Here is a 19,610-nt window from a genome sequence, read left to right as displayed (position 1 = left end):
CAAGGAGAGGGGCTGAATTCCTTAAAAGAGCAAATGACTCTTGGTTCTTGCCCTGAGCCATCTTAAGCAAATATTTCACATCATCAATGGAACTACTTGCTTTCAACAAATAATTTAAGAGTGTCAGCCCCATTGTCTTCTGCCATTTCTTCCTGCTTGTAGATGCCCCATCTCCCCAGATGCCTACAAATTATCCCAACACCAAAGAACACAATAAGCTCTTATACGTACTAGATTCCTGGGTTTAAATTTTTGGGGGTCTCCAGCTAGAAGCTTGATGTCACCGCTGCCTGTCTTTGTTCTGACCCCAGCTAGCCTATTATCCCCTAATAATAGTGTTACAGGAGCTGCCTAGGAAGTCCCTATAACTAAAGGCAGCAATTTCCCTCGTGAATAATCACCGTTCTGCCTTCTTCCTCCTTCAGAATGAAATCTTAGCAACAGAGAAAGCCCTTCAATTCTTACTTTGCAATGGTTTTATCTTGCAATAGAGACTTCTGGCAAGAAATGACAGCCGCTAGATAAAGGCAGAAGGCGCAGGCTGTTCCGATTTGCAGAAGCAGGATTCCCATTGAATTTACAGAAACAAGAGTGTAGTCCAAGTGTTCTAGCTAACCTACAACAGCAACATCTCTGTCTGAGGGTCCCTCATACAAAATATGTCTCTTTGGAATCAAGTTCCACTCTATGAGGAATAACCCTGGTGAGAGTGATTAGGACTGCAGGCTCACAGCTCCATAACAAGCATTTTTACTCAGAAGTAAGTCCATCTGTTTCCAATGGGGCTCACTTTCCAGCAATTTTGCATAGGGCTACAACATTAATTTCTCATCCTGGATGTCAACTGTGCAATCTAGCAATTTATACTATTCCCTTGCATGGCTTTTTGTGCACTGTTGCTGTCTCTCACTTGTTAGATGCAGAAAAAAAATTATTCAAGTCTGCAGTCCACAAAATTGAGCAGATGCTAATCTAAATCTAATGGGGACCCAGATCTGAATTCAGAGTGGACTAGAAAGATGGGTACGCAGATTACAAAAACACCACCCAAGTGTTTGTTTGTTTTTGTCACAGAAGATGGATATTATGAGGTGAACTGTAAACGTGCAACTGACTCTTTTGCTCTCATTCACTTAAGATGACATTTTTCTCAAGCACTGTATCTACACCATCAAAAAGTATTCAGAGAAAAGGTAAATATTTTTGTATTTGTATCTAAAGAATGCACTGAAAGAATCAAACTGTCTTTTGGTTTACTGCTTCTGAAATGAACTTTTGACATATTCTGAGGCAGTCTCAAGTGAAAGTTTTTACAGAGTAATTAAGAATTGTGTGTGTGTGTGTGTGTGTAAACTAAGCACACTGTATTAGTTCAAATTATCCCTGTGTGGTTTGTCTACACAGGAAGAGGATCGCTGGGAGTTTGCTGAAGGCAGAGACACTGATTCACTGGGAAATTCTCCTGTGCCAGCCCTGCTCGAAATAAATGGGCAGTCTTGCAATGCTCTCATTCAAAAGAAATATCATTGGATGATGCCAACAACCAACAGACCTGATACCCAAACTGCCTCCATGTTGGTGTGCAGAGTAGCTTTCTAGCATCTCTCACCAGGATCTTCCAAAAGGCAGCTTATTTCTTCCCGCCTTCCTGTGCTAACTGCCTAAGTGCTGCTTGTAAAAACTATTTGCCCGTGGAAAGTGAAATAACCACCATCCTATGCTCATTTACACACAAAATGATTTTGTGTCCCATTGAGCTCACAGTTGTTCCGCTCTCTAGGGGTGATTAAACTAGCTAGGCTGCTACAGCTTGCAATGATTTCACCGAATAGCTTCCCCATGAAGTTGCTTCTTTGCTAAGCTGTTATTTTAACCATAAAAGGTAAACAGAAGGCAGTTGTAAGAGCTCCATTCAACTCCATGCCCAGGGCTATCACCCTGGGGCAGAGAATGCTGAAAGACTGCAGAAATTTCCAGGGTGTTGCCTCTGTCTTCATTCTCTCTCACACACACACAAGCCTACAGGAATATTATTCATTTAATATACACTCTAGATGCTACAATTTGAAATCCTCCTAAAAAAAAAAAAAAAGACTTCAAAAGTGCAAAATAAGTTTGGGATGGATAAAACTTTCCCTTTTTTGTACATACACACCCTGGGGGGCCATAGTAACCAATACTGCTGATGATGGGGTGGGTTGTGTTTTTTTGGAGGGGAAGGGGAGAAATATATATATCTGTATACCTGAAAGCAACTGCAGAAACTAAAAGGCAAAGCAGGCAAAGGCCAAGGGAGGGAAGGTGAGAGGTTGCAAACAATAGGAAACTACATCAAATGGTATGCAGGGATTAAAAACAAAACAAAAAAGGGGGAAAGCAGGCCAAGAAAGGAGCTCCAAAAGAGGGACAAAGTTTAAATCAAGGCACACAGACACTTAAAAGCCTACAGATGGGAAGCCAGACTAATTAAGGATGTAAAAACGCTTTTGTTTCTAAAGTTTATTGTTGCCAGGATAAAAAAAATTAATTGAAACTAATGCTGTTATTCACTCATGCAGTTTAATTCCTTCATGCCCATTTAAGAGATGAAATGAAAACTGCGGGTTTTTAAGAGATGCCTTGAAACAGTGCAATATACCCCCCCCGCCCTTCTCTAGGATGCAAAAGGGACATCTTCCTTTCAGCCAGCCAGCCGCTTATCAAAAGCTTCAAGTGCATCCAAACTACTCTGTGGCTAAGGACTTGAGTCCAGCAGGGAAGTCTGCAGGAGTCCCCCTGGAATGAATCAAGGGAGCTTGTGCAGGAGACCTTCCTGGGCTGCACCTCCTGCCTTTTATCAGGTCCAACCTAAAACCTGCTCCCTGGAACATCCCTTCATTGGGCTCTCTTGATCAAAGGCAGGTCTAGGGCAGCACCTGGATATAAGCATTTTTAACAGCACCTTTTCTGCCCCCCCAAAGTCCTTGTCCTCAAGAGCCTTTGGAGAATATTAGTGCTCCCCTCCCTTTTGCAAAAGCCTTTTAACCTTTCCATAGAAAATGTGCCCGTGGGTTAAGACATAGAAGGCCTGGACACCTTTGTCTGTGCAAATGATGCTCAGCTCTCCACAGTTGGGAGCCTTTAAAAACCCAGGGATGCAGGGGGTGGAACAACTGCACAACCAGGGAGTTGACAGCTGAGGTGTAATCTGGTCATTAGGAGTGTGGCAGGGTGCAAGTTCATGGCCTCCTGTCAATATCTGCCTAGTTTTTTTTATGGGAGTGGATGGAGAGTTCAGCCAGAGCTATTGCTAGGAAGTGGCTTCCTTTAAAAATTTCCCAGCTCACTTAAGCACAGAACGTGGTCGGAAAGGTGCTTTCTGTCCCTCCATCCTATGTGTGCACACAAACAAACACAACACACAAGGCTGCACTTTCCTCTGCGGGAAGAAGTTGCACGGGTCCCAGCTGAAACTTCCCTCTGTATTGAAAGTGCAGTCTTCTGTAGGCTCATGTGGAGGGCCATCCCATTATGTTGAATGGGCCCCAGGTTAAGTTCTGTATCAGAGAGCAGCCTGGGGGTCTTTAAGACTAAATCTCTGCACAAACTCAAGCAGGCATCCCCATCTACTCGCCAGCGTGCAAGTGGCCCAACACATCCAAACACCCCGCGCCGGTCTCCTTTTTGAGTGCTGGTCATCCTCTAAACAGCATTCAGGGAGGCTCGCTCCAAACTTTTGGCTTTGCCAAAGAAAAGCTCCTAGCAGTAGCGGGAAGCAAACAAACAAAAATCAAAGAATAAAATTAAATTAAAAGAGCAACATGGCGCCTTTTCTTCTTCTTTCACAGAAGCAGCAAAGCAGGCAGATGGAAGAGGGAGAGTAGTGTCCCCCCCTCTAGAAAGGGGAGCTCCAGCCCTAGAGCAGGGCTTGGGGAGCCCCGCGCGCGGCGTGTACCGACAGCGCAAACCGACGATCGCCGGCAGTCCTGGGCCAAGCCGGCTCGCCTCGCCGCCCTCTCCTAATCGCTGGCGCCAGACTTTCATTCGCAGCCCGCCTGCCTGCCTGCCTGGGGCTTTGGCTCCCCCTCTCACCCGTTCCCTCCAAGCGCTTTTCCTTCATCATCCTCACCATTTCTTTGGCCTTTTGTGCAGAACCAGCCCTCGGGGAAGGGGGCTTCCTAAAGAAGGGACGCCCCCCCCCCATTTCCCCCAGCCGAGGAGAAAACGGAAAGCACTAGGAGCGCCAATGTTGCCCCCCGCCCCGCACGGCACTCACCCCCAAAGCAGCCGGCAGCCCTTTCTGGCGCCCCTCATCGTCACCCCAACCACCGATTCCCCCCCCTTCCAAAGCCGCGGCGGCTGTCAAGGCGCGCTCGCTCGTGCATGTACCATTCAAACGCCGCGGGGGCCCCAGCGAGCGCCGCGCGCTTCCCTCCACGCCAGCCGCAGCTCCCTTGGCCCGGATCCTTTCCACCTCCCCCTCCCCCCTTCCACCCCTCTCCCCGCTTCTCCAGCTTGATGCTAGGAGGGCAGCAGCGAGAGGCGAGCAGCCTCGGGCGAGGGGGCTCCAGCCAAGCTGGCCATCATCGCTGCTGCCTCCTGCCTTTTTTGTCTTTTTTTTTTTTTAACGGGCGAAAAAAAATAATAAAAGGCAAAGCTACACACATACGCGCGGCCGCGCGGAACAAGCGCGCGCACGGAGCCATGCGTGCACACGCGTGCACACACACACACGGTGCAAAGGAAGGGTTTGGCTGGAAGTGTCACTGTAGCTTTAAAAAAGGCAGCTGCACACACAAGACCCAAGATCCGAGTTGAGTTGCAAGAACCACTTGGGGAGGGGGGATCCCTTGCTTTGGAAGGCGCGCACGGTGCAAACCAAAGGAGGAAGCAGAAAGAGGGAGAGAGAGAGGCAAGCAGGAGGAGCCCGCTCGCTCGCCCGCCTTCCCCGGCCAGCCCGGGTCGCCCGCCTTACCTTGAGCGCAGGCGGCGAAGAAGAAACGCCGACGAGCTGGGCCAAGCCCCCCGTCCTCCGCGCCGCGCGCCGCTCGCTTGGCGAGGCGGAGGGAGCTCGGGGCGCCTTTGTAGGTTCCTCTGGCTGAGCTGCCTCCGACCCTGCTGCCGCCGCCGCGATGCAATATTATTGTAGATCTATTTGCCCAGGCTTCTGCTTCTTCTCCGCTCTCTCTCTTTTCTTCTTTTCTGTTTGTTTTGCCTCGTTTGCGCGGGGAGGGGAGGAAAGCGGGGTGGCGGAGGAGGAGGGGGGGATCGGGGAGAGATGAGCCTTAAAACAGAGGAGCCGAGGCTGCTCGGGAGAAGAAAGGCAATAATCTCCTCTCTAAATAACGCGGGGAGAGGAGGGGGGAAAGGGAGGGAAAAAAGAAGGGGGAGAGAGCGAGAAAGGAAACCGCGAAAGGGAGACGGCGGCAGCAGCGGCTTCTCGCTCTGGGCTCTGAAAAAACGCCTCCGGCTCCGCCGCCACGTTAGGCTGCAATTAGCTCAGCCCTTTTCGCTCTCCTCTCGCCTGGGCTAGTTTCGCAGGAAAAGCCGATCTTGGCCCTAACCTTCTGCAAAATCTGCCCTCCCCACCGCCGGATTTGTTGTTGTTATTTATTTTTCTAAATTAACTCTTTCTGTGTCTTGCTTTAATTTTTAAAAAGAAAAAAAAATCCTGTTGCAAATCTGCCTCCTCCCCGTCGCACCGACTTCCCCCTGCAAAATCGCTCCCCCCCCCTTTCTCCTCGCGAGCACCAAGCTTTGGGTCCTGTGTCGAAATCTCGCCTCTTTTTTTGCTAACGGTCCTGCCTCTTCGTCTTTCTTGGCTGGGGGTGGGGTGGGGGGGAGGATAACGGTTTGGCGCCGCCGGAGTCCTCAGGGCCACGTCCCTTCCAGAGAGACTTAAGTGCAAAAGAAGGAAAAGGTGGGGGTGGGGGCGCGAAAGGGAGGGAGCGCGCGCGAGGGGGAGCGCAAAGCTGATTTTAATCACTGTCATTTGGTCTGATGTAATATTTCCCGGGGCATTTCCCAACTAGGCATAAATTTGCAGCTCCCAAATAAGTCAGGCAGGGCACGTTTTGCACATCGTTGGAGTCCTCCCTCGTTACAACAAGGGGAGCACCCGGGCCGCTGCTGCACTTGTTGATAAACTGGAGCAAGTTTTGGAGACGGGTTCACCCCCCTTCTTTTAATTACAAGACGAGCTCAGCGATCGAGGGACTCAAACGGAGAGCCAAGCAGAATAAGCCTTCCCTCCCCTTTTCGATGACTCCTCTCTGCTCTTCTTTGGGGACCCGATTTTGTTTTATTCTCTCCTCCCCGCCCCCCCCCACCCCCGCCCGCGCCTCGGCTTGCAAACGCTCCCCCAATGCCCCGCAGGCCACTGGAAGCGAATGACGTCCGCGGCCAGGCATTGTGCGGCGGGAGAAAAGCGCCCTGGCAGGCCGCCTCGGGCCAAATGCGCCATTTCCATTGATGGCGCACGGCGAGAGATGGAGATGTCTGCCGCCACCGCCGCCACCGAGGCTTTGCCCAGGCAGGCGAGCAGCTCCAGGGGCGCTCCTGCTTCCTCCGGCCCGGCCGCAGCAGCCTGGCCGGGCCTCCTCCCTCTGCCCCCCCTCCCCGCCTGCTGGAAGCTTTCTCTCCCCGCCTCCTCCCTGCGCCTCCAGCCTTCGCCATAAACTTTGAACAAAAGCAGGTCGGATTGCGGGCCAAGCATTTGTGCAGCGCGCTCCCTCCGGGGGAAACCGCCTCCAGCCCTCGGCGCCCCAATGAGGAGCGCGCTTGCCTCCCCTTGGCTGGCTGGCTGGCAGGAGCAACTTTCTGCCTGCCTGCCTTGCTTTCTTCCTAACATTCATGGCCTCCCAAACTCCTCAATGTGCTCCCGAGGAAGGAAAGAATGGACTCTCCATCGGCTTCGACGTGCGCGGGATTGCACTCAAGCCAGGCAAAAAGACTAATCTTACCCCGGGCTTCTCCCCCCTTCCAAATTATTGGATAGGCATTTCTTGATAGAGGAGGTTGGCCTGGGAAGTTCCTATTTGACAGTCTGTACGTTGTCAATTTCACAGATATGAGCGCCATCCCTCCAGCCTTTCTTGCCAGTGATCAGTTGCAACTGCAGACGTTTATTTCCTCTCCTGGAAGGAACAAATAGGATCCCTGTCGGCCAATCATCCAAACTAAAACGCACATCATTCCCCACTGCCCCGCCCCCCTCCAGAAGTTCCCATTAACCACTTTTCCATGCGCACACATTCCAATTAGACCAAGCCAAACTGATGGGAGACGTGCGTCCCCACCCTCCGTTGCCCTCTCAAATTACAATGGTTAACTGCAAGTCTCCATTATTAGAACAATTTCTCCAGAATATCCTTCTTTTTAGTTTTACTGTAAAATCTGCACTAAGGACATTAAAATGTGTGTCAGTGTTATAGAATACAGCAGTTCAAGAAATTGACAGACATAACTAGGAGACCTCAATTATTCACTTATAGTAATTAAAATATGGGGGCAGAGAACTTTAAGAAAAATATCCATTTGTTTGTGTGTGTGTGTGTGTGTGTTATTCATTCTGACATTCATTCATTCATCTGACCCTGGCTTCCCCAACCTGATGTTTTCCATACTGAGGCTGATGGGAATTGTGGTCCAAAACATCTGGAGGACAAAGCTTGGAAACAGTTCTGGTCTATTGGAGCACATTGTATCGCCTCCACCTTTAAGTATGTTAAGTCTCCCCTGTGTTCCTCTGCAATTCCAGGGAGTTCTGTAGCAGGTCTTACCTGGGATGCTGATCCAGAGGAAACTATTCTTTCTCTTGAGATTTTGTATTACTGACTGCCACCACCTTCCCCAGTCTTACTTTCCAAATCTTTTTTTGAGTACAGTAGTACCTCTGGTTACGAACGCTTCAGGTTACGAGCTCCGCTAACCCAGAAGTAGCCGCTCCCAGTTGTGAACTTTGCCCCAGGATGCGAATGGAAATCATGCACTGGAGGTGCACGCACAGTGGGAGGCCCCATTAGTGAAAGTGTGCCTCAGGATAAGGTTTCAGCTTAAGAACCGAGTTCCGGAACGAATTAAGTTCGTAACCAGAGGTACCACCGTACAGTAAGCTCTCGACTTACACGGGGTTTATATTCTAGGGATCATGCCTAAAGCCAAACTTGTGTATCGTCAGGTTCAATGGTGCGCGGATTGCCAAAAGTAATTTTTTCTGGAACTCTGCCCCCTTTCCACCCCCTTTTTATTTTTTTGGCAGGCACATAAAGCTGAATATGCACAAGTTAAATGCATGAAATTTCAACCTTACTGCATGTTCAGAGTCTAAGGTTCTTGTATTAATTTACAAAGCCTCAAACAACTTGGGTCCTGGGTACCTCAGAGATCGCCTGATCCCTTTTATCCCTGCTCAGTCACAGAGATCATCTGCTGGAGGGTCTGAGTTGGCAAGGCTGACTTGACAACAATGAGAAACTGAGCCTTTAGTGTCATCAGCCCAGTCCTGTGGAACACCCTGCCACTAGAGATTTGGCAGGCACCTTCTGTGCCAACTTTTAAATGCCTGCTGGGCCTATTCTGCCAGGCCTATGCAGGCAATTAAGAACACATTCTTCTACAATGGTTAATTGATGTCTGCTTTTAATTTTTTATGGTTTTATTGTATGGTTTAATGTTTTTATCGCTGTAAACCTTTAAATTTTTTATTACATGGCGGTATACAAATACTTTTATAAATAAATTTTAAGAAATATGTCTGTTGGATTTAAACTAAGTTTAAACTTTAGCTCCTACTAGCCACAAGGAGGAGCAACTGCAGAAAAATACGCAATTTCTCCCCCCGCCATCATTGCTATTGTTCTGAAATGGCTAACACCTTTCCTGTTTCTAACTTTTCCATCAAAAGTCAAGGCCACATAATTTTGGTCTACCCACTCTTGGTTTTCCTGATGCTTCTCCTCACTACCAAGGGATACAAAGGAAAAGACGCAAAGCCTCTTTAAAACTGAGGGTTCAGGGTTTTTGTGTTTTTTTGGTTTTTTAAAAAAAGTTATCTTCTGTAACAAGGATAAACAGAAAGTTTTTTTTCCTAAGGGGAATTTATTTATTTATTTATTTCCCAAGTACAAACTACAGGAGAAGAGGGAAATTTTCTCATTAAAGTTACATCCCTGCAGTTAGTTCAATTACTTGATATATGCAGAAGATGTTGTAAATTTAAAGATTTAAATAGCTTACAAAGATGCCGGAGGCTCCATCAGTTAATTTCCTTAATTTATGGATTTTTTTTTTAGTTCAGCTTCTGAAATGGGGGGGAAGAAGAAAAGAAAAGAAAAAAAGAACTAGGTCAGTGGAGAGATTTGCATCCAGCTCAAGATTTCCCAGTTTGGTTCTGCTTTGTCCATCCCAGCCAGCTCTGGGAGACAGCCAGTGGTCATCAGCTGCCCACTGACCTTATGAAGAGGACCAGTGGCCTCGCCCTCCAGATGGTTGGACTACAACTCCCATCATCCCTGAACACCGACCATGCTGGCTGGGGCTGATGGGAGTTGAAGTCCAACAACATCTGGCAGGCCAAAGGTTCCCCATTCCTGCCCTAGAGGCATGACTTAAAAAAAAAAACCGCAGCACTCGAAGGCAGGATCCGATCTGAAACATGAACTGCATTCTGAACAGCATCATGCTTGCCAGCAGATTCTTGGTGCAATTAGACAAGGCTGCTGATTTGGCCTTTCCGGGTCTTTTCTAAGTTTCAGATGGCAAAGCTCAGTGGTAGAGGAACACCTGCTTTGGATGGTCCCAGGCTTGATCCCCAGGATGGGGATGGGGATGTTCCTTCTATGAAATCCTGGAAAGCCTCTGCTAATCATTGGAGACCAGCCTTGGCCACCCCTGGCACCCTCCAGATGTTTTGGACTACAACTCCCATCAGCCCCTGCCCCAAACTAGCAATAAAACAGTATTTTAACCCTCTGGGCGAGTTGATCTCACTTAGAATCAAGTGAACATAAACAGCTTTTGGACACAGGAGCAGTTGGTTTTGAAAAATATGTGTTATGCAAAATTGCTTAGGTATTTGCAACAAACCAGATGCACAATAAAGGAGTGGGGGTTTTTTTGAAAAAGAAAAAGAAAGAAAGTTGCTCAGAGAAAATGGTAGTTTGCCAGCTCTGCTTGAATCAAGTCCTAGGTCCATTCTCTGATGGCATCTGCAGGCAGGGCTGGGAATGACCTCTGCCTCAAGCCCTGCAGAGCTGCTGGCGGCCAGTGTGGACAGCACTGGGCTAGATGGACCATGGTCTGGCTCAGTACAAGGCAGCTTCCTATGATCTGATGATGCATATTTTCCTGCAATACAAGCCTATATATTATTCTGTGATTTTCCTTTCTTCTGAGTCTGTCTGGGTCTTTCTGTGGCTGGGTTTCAGTACGTGTGAATACATACATATGAATTAAGACTTAAAAGACGCAATACAAACTAAATGAGACCAGGAAGCAGCGTTGCAATGTGATTCAGTATTGCTGTTTTCTGTCGGTAACATTTTCTTTTCCCACTAGATGAAGTTTCTAAGATTTGCAAGGTACATGTCAAGGACGGGTATATAAATGGATTTATATTTATTCACAACTCGAAGACTAATTGCTTCTCTTTGCCTGAAGGCCAAGAGATTGGTTTTAATATGACACTTCAAAAGTATTCATAGAACTACAGAGATACTAAAGTGTCATTGTTTTAAGAAAGAAATCGCACTGTGGTACTTGTGACCCTGAAAAATAAAATCTTTCTCAAAGTGCTGTAGGTCCCCCCCTCCCCCTCTACCAGAGTTTAATTTAAAGCCCAACTATTTAAAAACTGTACAAAGGAAAAATATTAAATATTATGTCGCAACCATGAAAAAAGAAACCATTTTAAAAGGAAGCGTTACTTCCGAGCAGAACTGTTATGTCCTTTAGAAAATACATGCAAATTCACAATGACTTGAAACTTGTGATCTTAGCAGCAGAATATCACCATGAAAGATGTTATCATAGGAACATCTTTCAGTGTAAATGTTTTTCTCCCCTTCCAAAGTTTTTTGCACTTGTATGAGGCTGTGGAATTGCTGTAAATAAGTTATTTCAGTGTAATGTAAGGTATGACTTTAAGCACAGGATGAGGCCAGTATAGGTATATGTAATAGTTAGTTGCACTCTGATCTTAAATGTTTGCATGGTTTTTATATTGTGTATACATGTTTCTAAACCACTTTGCTTTTTATTTTATTTTATGAATAGCACAGTACAAATATTTTTATAAATAAAGTCTCTTTCCAGGAGCAGCCACTCAGATGCCCATTAAATTATGTAAGGGAAAGCAGTGATGAGAGCTTTCCTCTGCCATTTGTCCCTAGTACCTGGGAGCCAGAGGCCTAAGGCCTCTAACAGTAGAGAATCTCTCTAGAGGGCATGGCTAATGACCTTTGACAGATCTCCCTTTCTGCAAATGTGCCTCACTGCTTCCTCAAAGCCACCTGAACTGCATGTGGGAAACCTGCAGCCTCAGATGTTGTTAGGCTGCATCTCACTTCATCCCTGACCATTGAGCCATGCTGATGGGAGTTGGAGTCCAACAACATACAGAGGGCTGCAGCTTAGGCACCCCTGATCTAAGCTAATGGCCTTCATCACATCTTGTGCCATGAATTCTTGTGTGAAGTACCACTAATCTGTTTTATTGGCCGATCCCAAAACTATAGTGTTATTATCCTGTCTGCTCCATACTATGACCCAAAATTTCACAGACTTCTATTCTGCCCTCGTAGTTCTCATTCTAAAAAAAAAATGAACTAGAAAGCCCCATATCCTTTAGACTTTCCTTGTGCGCAGTAGACCTAATATGCACCTTCTGGACTAATACACTGATCAAAACACAATTATCCTTTGGATTTTGCCCTTCTCTGAATTTTCAGTTTCCTCTGAGTTCTCAGCTCAAAAACGCAGCAAATGGGGAAATAAATAAATAAGCAAGCATACACTAATTCATATGGATATTAATGCATATGAACATCCATATGGCTTTTTAAAAATAAAGCTGAACTTAATATGGACATGGGTTGGAATGGAGTTATGAATGGCCTCATGTAAGTCTGCATGGACCAGAAACAGACTGATCATTCATCCCTTCTAGTAAAAAAAAGGTGCTCTAAACCCTGACCATTTTGATTGCTTTTTTTCTTCCTGCATTTTTTGTCTGCCTCCGTGCCATCTTTTTTTTTTGAGATGGAGTAACCACAACTCTACACGGATGGGGCCCTTGGCAACTCTTGCCATGCTGCACCCCTTTCCAGGCTATGCCCCCTTAAGGGCCCTGCTCCACGCCCTCCTCACATGCTTTTCCTTGGCTGGAAAGTGTCCTTGAACTGTGATGACGATGCCTCTTCTTTGGGTGGATGAAGGTTGGAGGGAGGTGGTTAAATGTAGAAACCTCTGCATAGCTGGAATGTAACCTACTGTACAAAAGGTACTACACCTGTTGCCCTGTCCACTTCTGCATCTGGTCCCCACCAGAGGCTCAGCTTCTGCCTCTCTTTTCATCCTCACATGGATCTGCTCCAGCCCTCCAGTCCCATGGAAGAGGGAGCAAACTTGACTTCTGTTGCTCCAGTGGGTAGGACCTGGACCATGAATTCAAATAACAAAGAAGGAGATTCTGGCTAAATATTAGGAATAACTTTCGGATGGTAAGAGCTGTTTGACAATGGAACGACCCGCCTCAGAAAGTGGTTGAACTCTCATTCCTTGGAGGTTTTTGAACAGAGGTCAGATGACCATCCTTCAGGGATTATTGAGCTGTGATTCCTGCAATGCAGCAGGTTGGACTAGATGACTCTTCCAACTCTGCAATTCTGTTATTCTACTGGGCATTGTACTTTAGTGGCCGTGATCTTGGCTGCTCCTGGCCTTGTACTGACTTGAAACTGCTCCATATTCTTTGATCTGCAATTGTTAATGCAGCCCCAAAGTTTCTATTCCTATGAGTGACTTTTAATGGGAGCCTCGCCTGAGTCCTGTGTTAATCAAATGAAGAGTTGCGATAATTAAAAACATATGTGATTATAGACAAATATACTTGCACAACATACACACATCTTCACAATCAAATAAGTGCAAACATGGAGGGTGTGATCTAGTCATTGCTCTGCTGTAGACACTTGTGTCCTCCAGGGATTCTCACAAATCGACATGGTTTCCTTCGAAGCCTGAGTCTGCAGCTGGATTGCTGACTTAGCCAAATTATGTGTAAAATCCCATGTAGGCAGACGCTGGTTCCCTGCTGGATTCACATCTGAAGTGAGTTGTATGCTTTGCTTCTTCTTGCAAAGATCTGAAAGAAGACATAGCAGAAGGACCAAAAAAAGGAAAACGAATCCCTCTGTGTTACTTGTTAAGAACTTCTGCAAAAGTGGGTTCCCTTTCCACTTTGAATGCTTAGAATTGGCCGTTCCTGCTGAGGATTTGGGACTAGTGTAGCTTTTCCCAGACTTGATCCACCCAGATGTCTTGGACTATAACTCCTATCAATCTGCCCCAGCAGACAAAAGAAATTTGTAGATGGGTTGCTGGCAGAGGATGCTCTGAATATTACAGAACAGGCAGCTAGGAGTGGGGTTTGCTTGTTTTAAACATTTCTCAGCTGCAAAATATTTTATCAGTAGCAAAATAAGATCTACCAGTAGACCTTTTTTAAAAAATGAGTATAGATTAGAAGGAATAAAGCACATTGTAAAAAATGGAGAACAGTACAACCAATTTAAGTAACAAAAAGACTTACAGAACCAAAATGGAGGTGATGAAAATATTAACGTGCCTAATAAGATTCTTCACAAGTTTTCAAAGGATATATTCATGAAAATAGTCGAGATATTGGGGAAACCAGTGAGAAGGGGCTTTTCTTTGGTGGCTCCCTGCTTGTGGAATGCTCTCCTCCAGGGAGGCTCACCTGGTGCCTTTGTTACATATCTTTAGGCGCCAGGCAAAAACGTTGTTCTTCTCCCAGGCCTTTTGCTAATTAAACAATCCATGGCCTTTTAAACTGAAGGGGGCGGGTATCTTTTTTTGTTACTATGTGATATACCGGTATACAGTATTTGTGTTTTATATTGTAAACTGCCCTGTTGTCCTCAAAGGAAAGGCAGTATAGAAATTTACTACTAATAAGAAAATAAAAGTATGTATGTTGCAGGCTACATCAACGCTACAAAATGTGGCATCATGCTTTAGAGAACCAACCCCTGACAACATCTGCCACACTTCAGAACAGCCAAAGGCACCTCTGCGATGGATAGCAAACATCTAAACATCGCAAAGAAGCCAATGCAGCTAGAAGAGGGCATGCAGTGTCCAAACTGAGTGCACACTCATAAACTTCAGGCCAGTGTTTTTGTGTCTGTAGGCATCAGGGTTCAGCTGTGCCCACACGAAAACCAGTTAGTCATGTTTTTATCCTGTATTTTACTCTGTGAACTGCCCTGAGATCTTATGCTGAAGGGTGGTATATATGGTAAATCTAATAAATAAAAATAAATAAACAATACAACAGTTAACAATTAGTTGCCCATTTATTCAAATTTCAACTAAAGCTATTTCGTTTAATTAATTCAGCAGAATGAATGAACTTGATCCAGTGCTGCCAGATTTTCAAAGTCTGATAGTCATTTACACCTTCACTGCCCCCTGCCTCCCACTCACCTCTTAGCACGACCCCTAGGTAATCCCATCCAGTCCCTAGGGGGCAGCATCGCCCACTTTGGGAGCCACCGCTCTAGAGCAAAACAAGGCTTGTAAGCATCAGACTCTGTTCATGCTGTCGTTTAATAAATATTTCCAAAAATGCACACGATTTTTATTTTTTGCACACAAGACATGTAAGTATCTATTGTTTGTTAATATGTATGCATCTGAGAGCAAACTCTTCGTTTTCTCTTGCCTGCATGTATTTGTAAATATGCACATGGATTTCTTACCTGGCTCCATGTACCTGGTTTTATTTAGCGTTCTTTGGGAGCCAAGCACAGGGAGAGAAAAAAACATAAAGGTCATCATGTCTTGCAGACGAGTAGTCTGCCTCCCCCGGCCCCCCCCCCCTTGCCTGCTTTCCTAGCTTTCTTTCCAGCCCTTTATATACATATATATTTACTCTCATGTCACTGTCTGGGCATTCTTGTCAATCAAAGCCATCTACCTGGAAGGTTATTCAAACAAGAAACCATTTTTATATTCTGCATTAACTCGGTAATCAATGCTTGAAATGTGGAGCTCAGTAATAGTCTATAAACAGAGCAGGTAAATTTAGCTTGAAATAAAAATGATTTGGTGCTACTGGGTGCAATACAGCCCGCTTATTAAACAAAGTTTATGGTAACAATTACCCGTTAATGTTTATGTCCATTTTAGCAACATTATACTAGTTCCCTTCTCTGTGGTGGAGGCAAAACTTAATATGCGGTGAACTATTACTCAGTTTAACATTCTGCTCCTTCGACTTCCTGTTGGATACGAATGGAAATTGATTTTCTGACACAAAGAGCTTCCTTTATGTATAAGGCACGTTTAAAATGAGCAAGTATCGCATTAGAATGTTGTCTGTTTTCCATCAATAATGCCTTATTTTCTTTGCAGTTGTGCCAAGACAGTCATCTCGCGGTGTTGTTGTATGTTCCTTGCTGACAGACGCTTGGAGCTGCCCAGGGGTGAACAGGCTGGAGTCAGGGTTCCTTTGTTGATAAGACCCACCCTGTTCCCGTGATTATGATCTGCTTTAATTTTAAATTGTTGCAACGCGCCCTGGGACCTGCTGGTGAAAAGTGGGGCATACCCTCCAACATTTCTCCAATGTAAATAGGGACACCCTATTCCATAATAACCACAATAATAATTTTATTATTTATAGCCCACCCATCCGACTGGGTTGCCCCAGCCACTCTGGGTGGCTTCCAACATATATAAAAACATAATAAAACATTAATCATTAAAAAAAAATCCCTATACAGGGCTGCCTTCAGATGTCTTCTAAAGCTGTTACGGTTACTTATCTCCATGTTTCGGGGGTTGCATAACTCCATACCCTCCAACATTTCTCCGATGAAAATAGGGTTGCCCTAAGGAAAAGCCGGACATTCCGGGGTTAAATCAGAAACTGGGATGGCTTCTGTAAATCTGGGACTGTCCCTGAAAAATAGGGACACTTGGAGGGTCTGGGGTTGTAATTATGAATGAATGAACGAATGAATGAATGAACGAACGATCGAACGAACAAACGAATGAATGAATGAACGAATTGATGAATGGAGGTTCCATTTTCCTTCTTACTGGACACCAGGAAATGGCAATATTAATAAACCAGTAAGAGAACATTTCAGTCTTCCCAGACACTTTACCACTGATCTGAAGGAAGCTTTGCTTAGAATTTAAAATGGAAGCGCCAGTGTGAAACATTAGAATTGCAATTCATCAAGAAATTCAACTCAATTCACTTGAGTCTGAATTGAAACTACATTGTCTATACTCAATGGCAGTTGCTAGGGATGAGAGGATATGCCAATTTTGGTTTCTCTCCGTTTATCATTTTTGAATCATAAGTTTGGTTCTCCACAATTCCACATTGGTTTGCGATTAATTTATTTTTTAAAAAAGTTCACATGAAAATGCAACAGAATTTCAGTGCTAACTTCTCTTAATATATACACATTTGAAAAGCAATTCCTTTAATATAAAAAAATAAAAAAATTCCTTCCAGTAGCACCTTAAAGACCAACTAAGTTAGTTCTAGGTATGAGCTTTCGTGTGCATGCACACTTCTTCAGATACACTCTGGGTGTATCTGAAGAAGTGTGCATGCACACGAAAGCTCATACCTAGAACTAACTTAGTTGGTCTTTAAGGTGCTACTGGAAGGAATTTTTTTATTTTGTTTTGACTATGGCAGACCAACACGGCTACCTATCTATAACCTTTAATATAAGGCATTTTTGTCTGTTAGTCTCACTAATGTAAGCATTCGTATGCACATTCTACCTCAGTGGATACATTTTTGTATATGTTACTTGGCTGAAGAACGGCATTGCAAAATTCAGAAATGTGCCCATTTTTAAGGATGCTTGTGTTTCAGTTTGCATGTTGTTTCAGTATGTGCTATAGGTGAGAATGTGCACTCACTTATAAATGTGAACTGAATAAAATTTCTTCCCCTATCCCTAGCTGTGACTGACCAGGATTTTGGGCAAGGGACATTCGCAGTCCTACCTGGAGTTGCCAAAGATTGAACCTGGGACTGTCTGTATGCAAAGCTGGGGCTCTACCATTGAGTTGTGTCCCTCCCCTCCCCCAACCTTATGGGCCAAATCAGGCCCTTGAAGGTGGAGGCAGAAGCGTAGCGGTCTGGTCTACAGGGGACCAAGGTCCTATAACTATTTCTGTAGCAGGGTCCCCGTCTTCAGTGTCCTAGAGCCAACCAAGGCAGCATTAAAAGTCACCAAGAAGAAGTCTTCCCACCCTTTGCACTGATAAGAGCCAATCAGAGTGAGTGGAGGTGAATCAGTCACGGAGGATTGGCTCTTAGGGTCACCCTTGAAAAGGGACTCAGGAAGAACAACAACGAGGAATGGTTTTGTATGCGCCAAAGCTAAGCATATGGGAACACTCGGGAGACAAGGTGCTTCGGTTTCGAAAGAATGGCATGCAAATTCTGTTATCTGTAATGGAGCTTCTTCTGGAGTGACAATTTAAGTCACTCCAGAAGAAGATATTACAGCACTCTGAATCATCTGCCCAGGTACAGAAAATAGTCGATCTCGCTGGAAGGCAACAGATTGACGTCTGCACTGATCATTGCAGCATGTCCCCAATTATTAATACAGTACAGCATAATCTTGGAAGGAGTGTGTGGTTGTGAGGAGGTGTAGTTGTGACTATCATGAATGGGCCACTTCTGAATGGGCCACTGAACCACTGGATGTGGGTGACTGGGACTGAGACCTCATTTGAGCTGAGAGGACCTCACCCATTGTCTCTCATCCAAAAGAAGCCAGTGCTGAAATGGCCTACTGTCCCAATGAAACAACCATTTATTCCATGTATTTGAGAGAGAACCCTGGTATTTCAAGAATAGCAAAAATGGGTCCATTCCCTTGTGGGCCAGCCTGGACTGAAATCAAGCCCCGAGTCCACCTTTTGAGGCCACAACAAAGCCTTAGTGGGTGGCTCTCCTAACTCAGAATCTTGGCTTTTGCGGACAGGAGCAGTGTGGAGAGTCAGAATCCAGGGGTCGCTTGTAGGTCAAGCTGCTTTGCTTAGATTAAATTACCTGCTCAGGGAGGAATACTTTAGCAGTTATACCTGATGGTGGCAGTAATTGTGCCCGAGATGGCACTACGATGGTTCGGCTCCGGCTGAGAACGAGGGTCTCCTGCTGTTTCGCCCCTTGCCACTATCTTCCTTCTGATCAAGGCACCAGCCTCCGGGGGATAGGAAGGAAGGAATCTTTCTTTTTTGTTATTTTTAATTGATAAGTGCAGTTGTTCCGCAGCAGAATGGGTCATCTGCCTGTGACCTCTCATTAAAATATACAGCAAAAGCTCTATTGTTGGGTTTCATTAATTAGAAATCACTCGAGGAAGGAAAGGAGGGGACAACACAACCCCCCTCCATTATAGCTAGCGATGTCTATACCAGAAAAGCAAGTGTGCTTGACAATTTCATCATTCAGAAACTGTCAGGGTGGCAGCTTACTCATTGCCCCCCAAGAATGCATGGAACATGCATATGCCAATTTATCTACAGAGTTAGTTGCAAATTTGGAAATCATCGCTATAATTTAAATAAAAAGCTGATCTTTGTGGAGAAAACTGAGCCCAGGTGACCTGTTTGCCTGTTCAGTCTGCCACCCAGAACCTCATCTGCTCTATATATTGAAAGCGGTATCACACCTCTCAAAGAATTATGAGAGCTGTGTTTCTGTTAAGGGTGCTGAGAGTTGTTCAGAGGTTCCTAGTCCCTTCACAGATCTACCTTTCCTTGGGATTGGCCATTAAACCGCCTGGGGAGCCATAGCTCTGTGAGTGGGGATTTGAACCATGCTCCAATCCAACACTCTAAGCACGGCACCACATTCACACGACATGTGCTTGGGTTTTGGTGACCCATTCTGGAGGAATCCAATCCCTCCCAAACACAACATCACTGATACAACTGGCCCATCCATCTCAGGCTGGTGACACACACACTGCTTGGACCATACAATAAGTGGTACTTGGCCCCCAGACACCAGGTGAAAGCATATCAACTTCCTGAATCTTCAGGCTGTTCACCTGGCAACCAGAGCCTTCTGAAGAGAGCTTTGGTCAGTCATCGTCTCGCAGCCTAAGCCAGATGTATGCCAAGCTTGAGCTCCTTGCAAGAAAGAGAAATGTGATCATGAAAGCCATAACCCAAGTCCAGCATTCTGCTGTCACATTAGCTACTCAAATGCCTTTGGGTAGCCCACAAACAGGGCATGAATGGAATAGCCCTCTTCCACTTGTGGTCCCCCACAACTGGTGTTCAGAGACCTCTGATATCGGAGACTATATATACTCATCATACAATTGTACAGTTGG

The 19,610-nt window shown here is 45.5% G+C and overlaps 1 protein-coding gene across 4 annotated transcripts in view; it reads right to left on the bottom strand.

The window, feature by feature from the left end:
• The window catches only part of KCTD15 (potassium channel tetramerization domain containing 15), a 68,070-nt gene extending 61,781 nt beyond the window's left edge, over positions 1 to 6,289 (bottom strand). The window contains exon 1 of one of the 4 annotated variants that reach the window (XM_079988480.1): positions 4,955 to 6,289. Coding sequence is in view for 2 of the 4 variants with exons in the window: in XM_079988477.1 (XP_079844603.1) it covers positions 4,109 to 4,183 (75 nt within the window). In the remaining 2 variants the exon portion in view is untranslated. The other 3 variants (XM_079988479.1, XM_079988481.1, XM_079988477.1) reach the window with 3 other exon arrangements.
• Between the last annotated feature and the right edge of the window lie 13,321 nt (positions 6,290 to 19,610).

Source organism: Podarcis cretensis (assembly GCF_951804945.1).
Source record: "Podarcis cretensis genome assembly, chromosome: 8".
NCBI lineage: Eukaryota > Metazoa > Chordata > Lepidosauria > Squamata > Lacertidae > Podarcis > Podarcis cretensis.
This window is presented reverse-complemented; position numbering and strand designations above follow the sequence as displayed.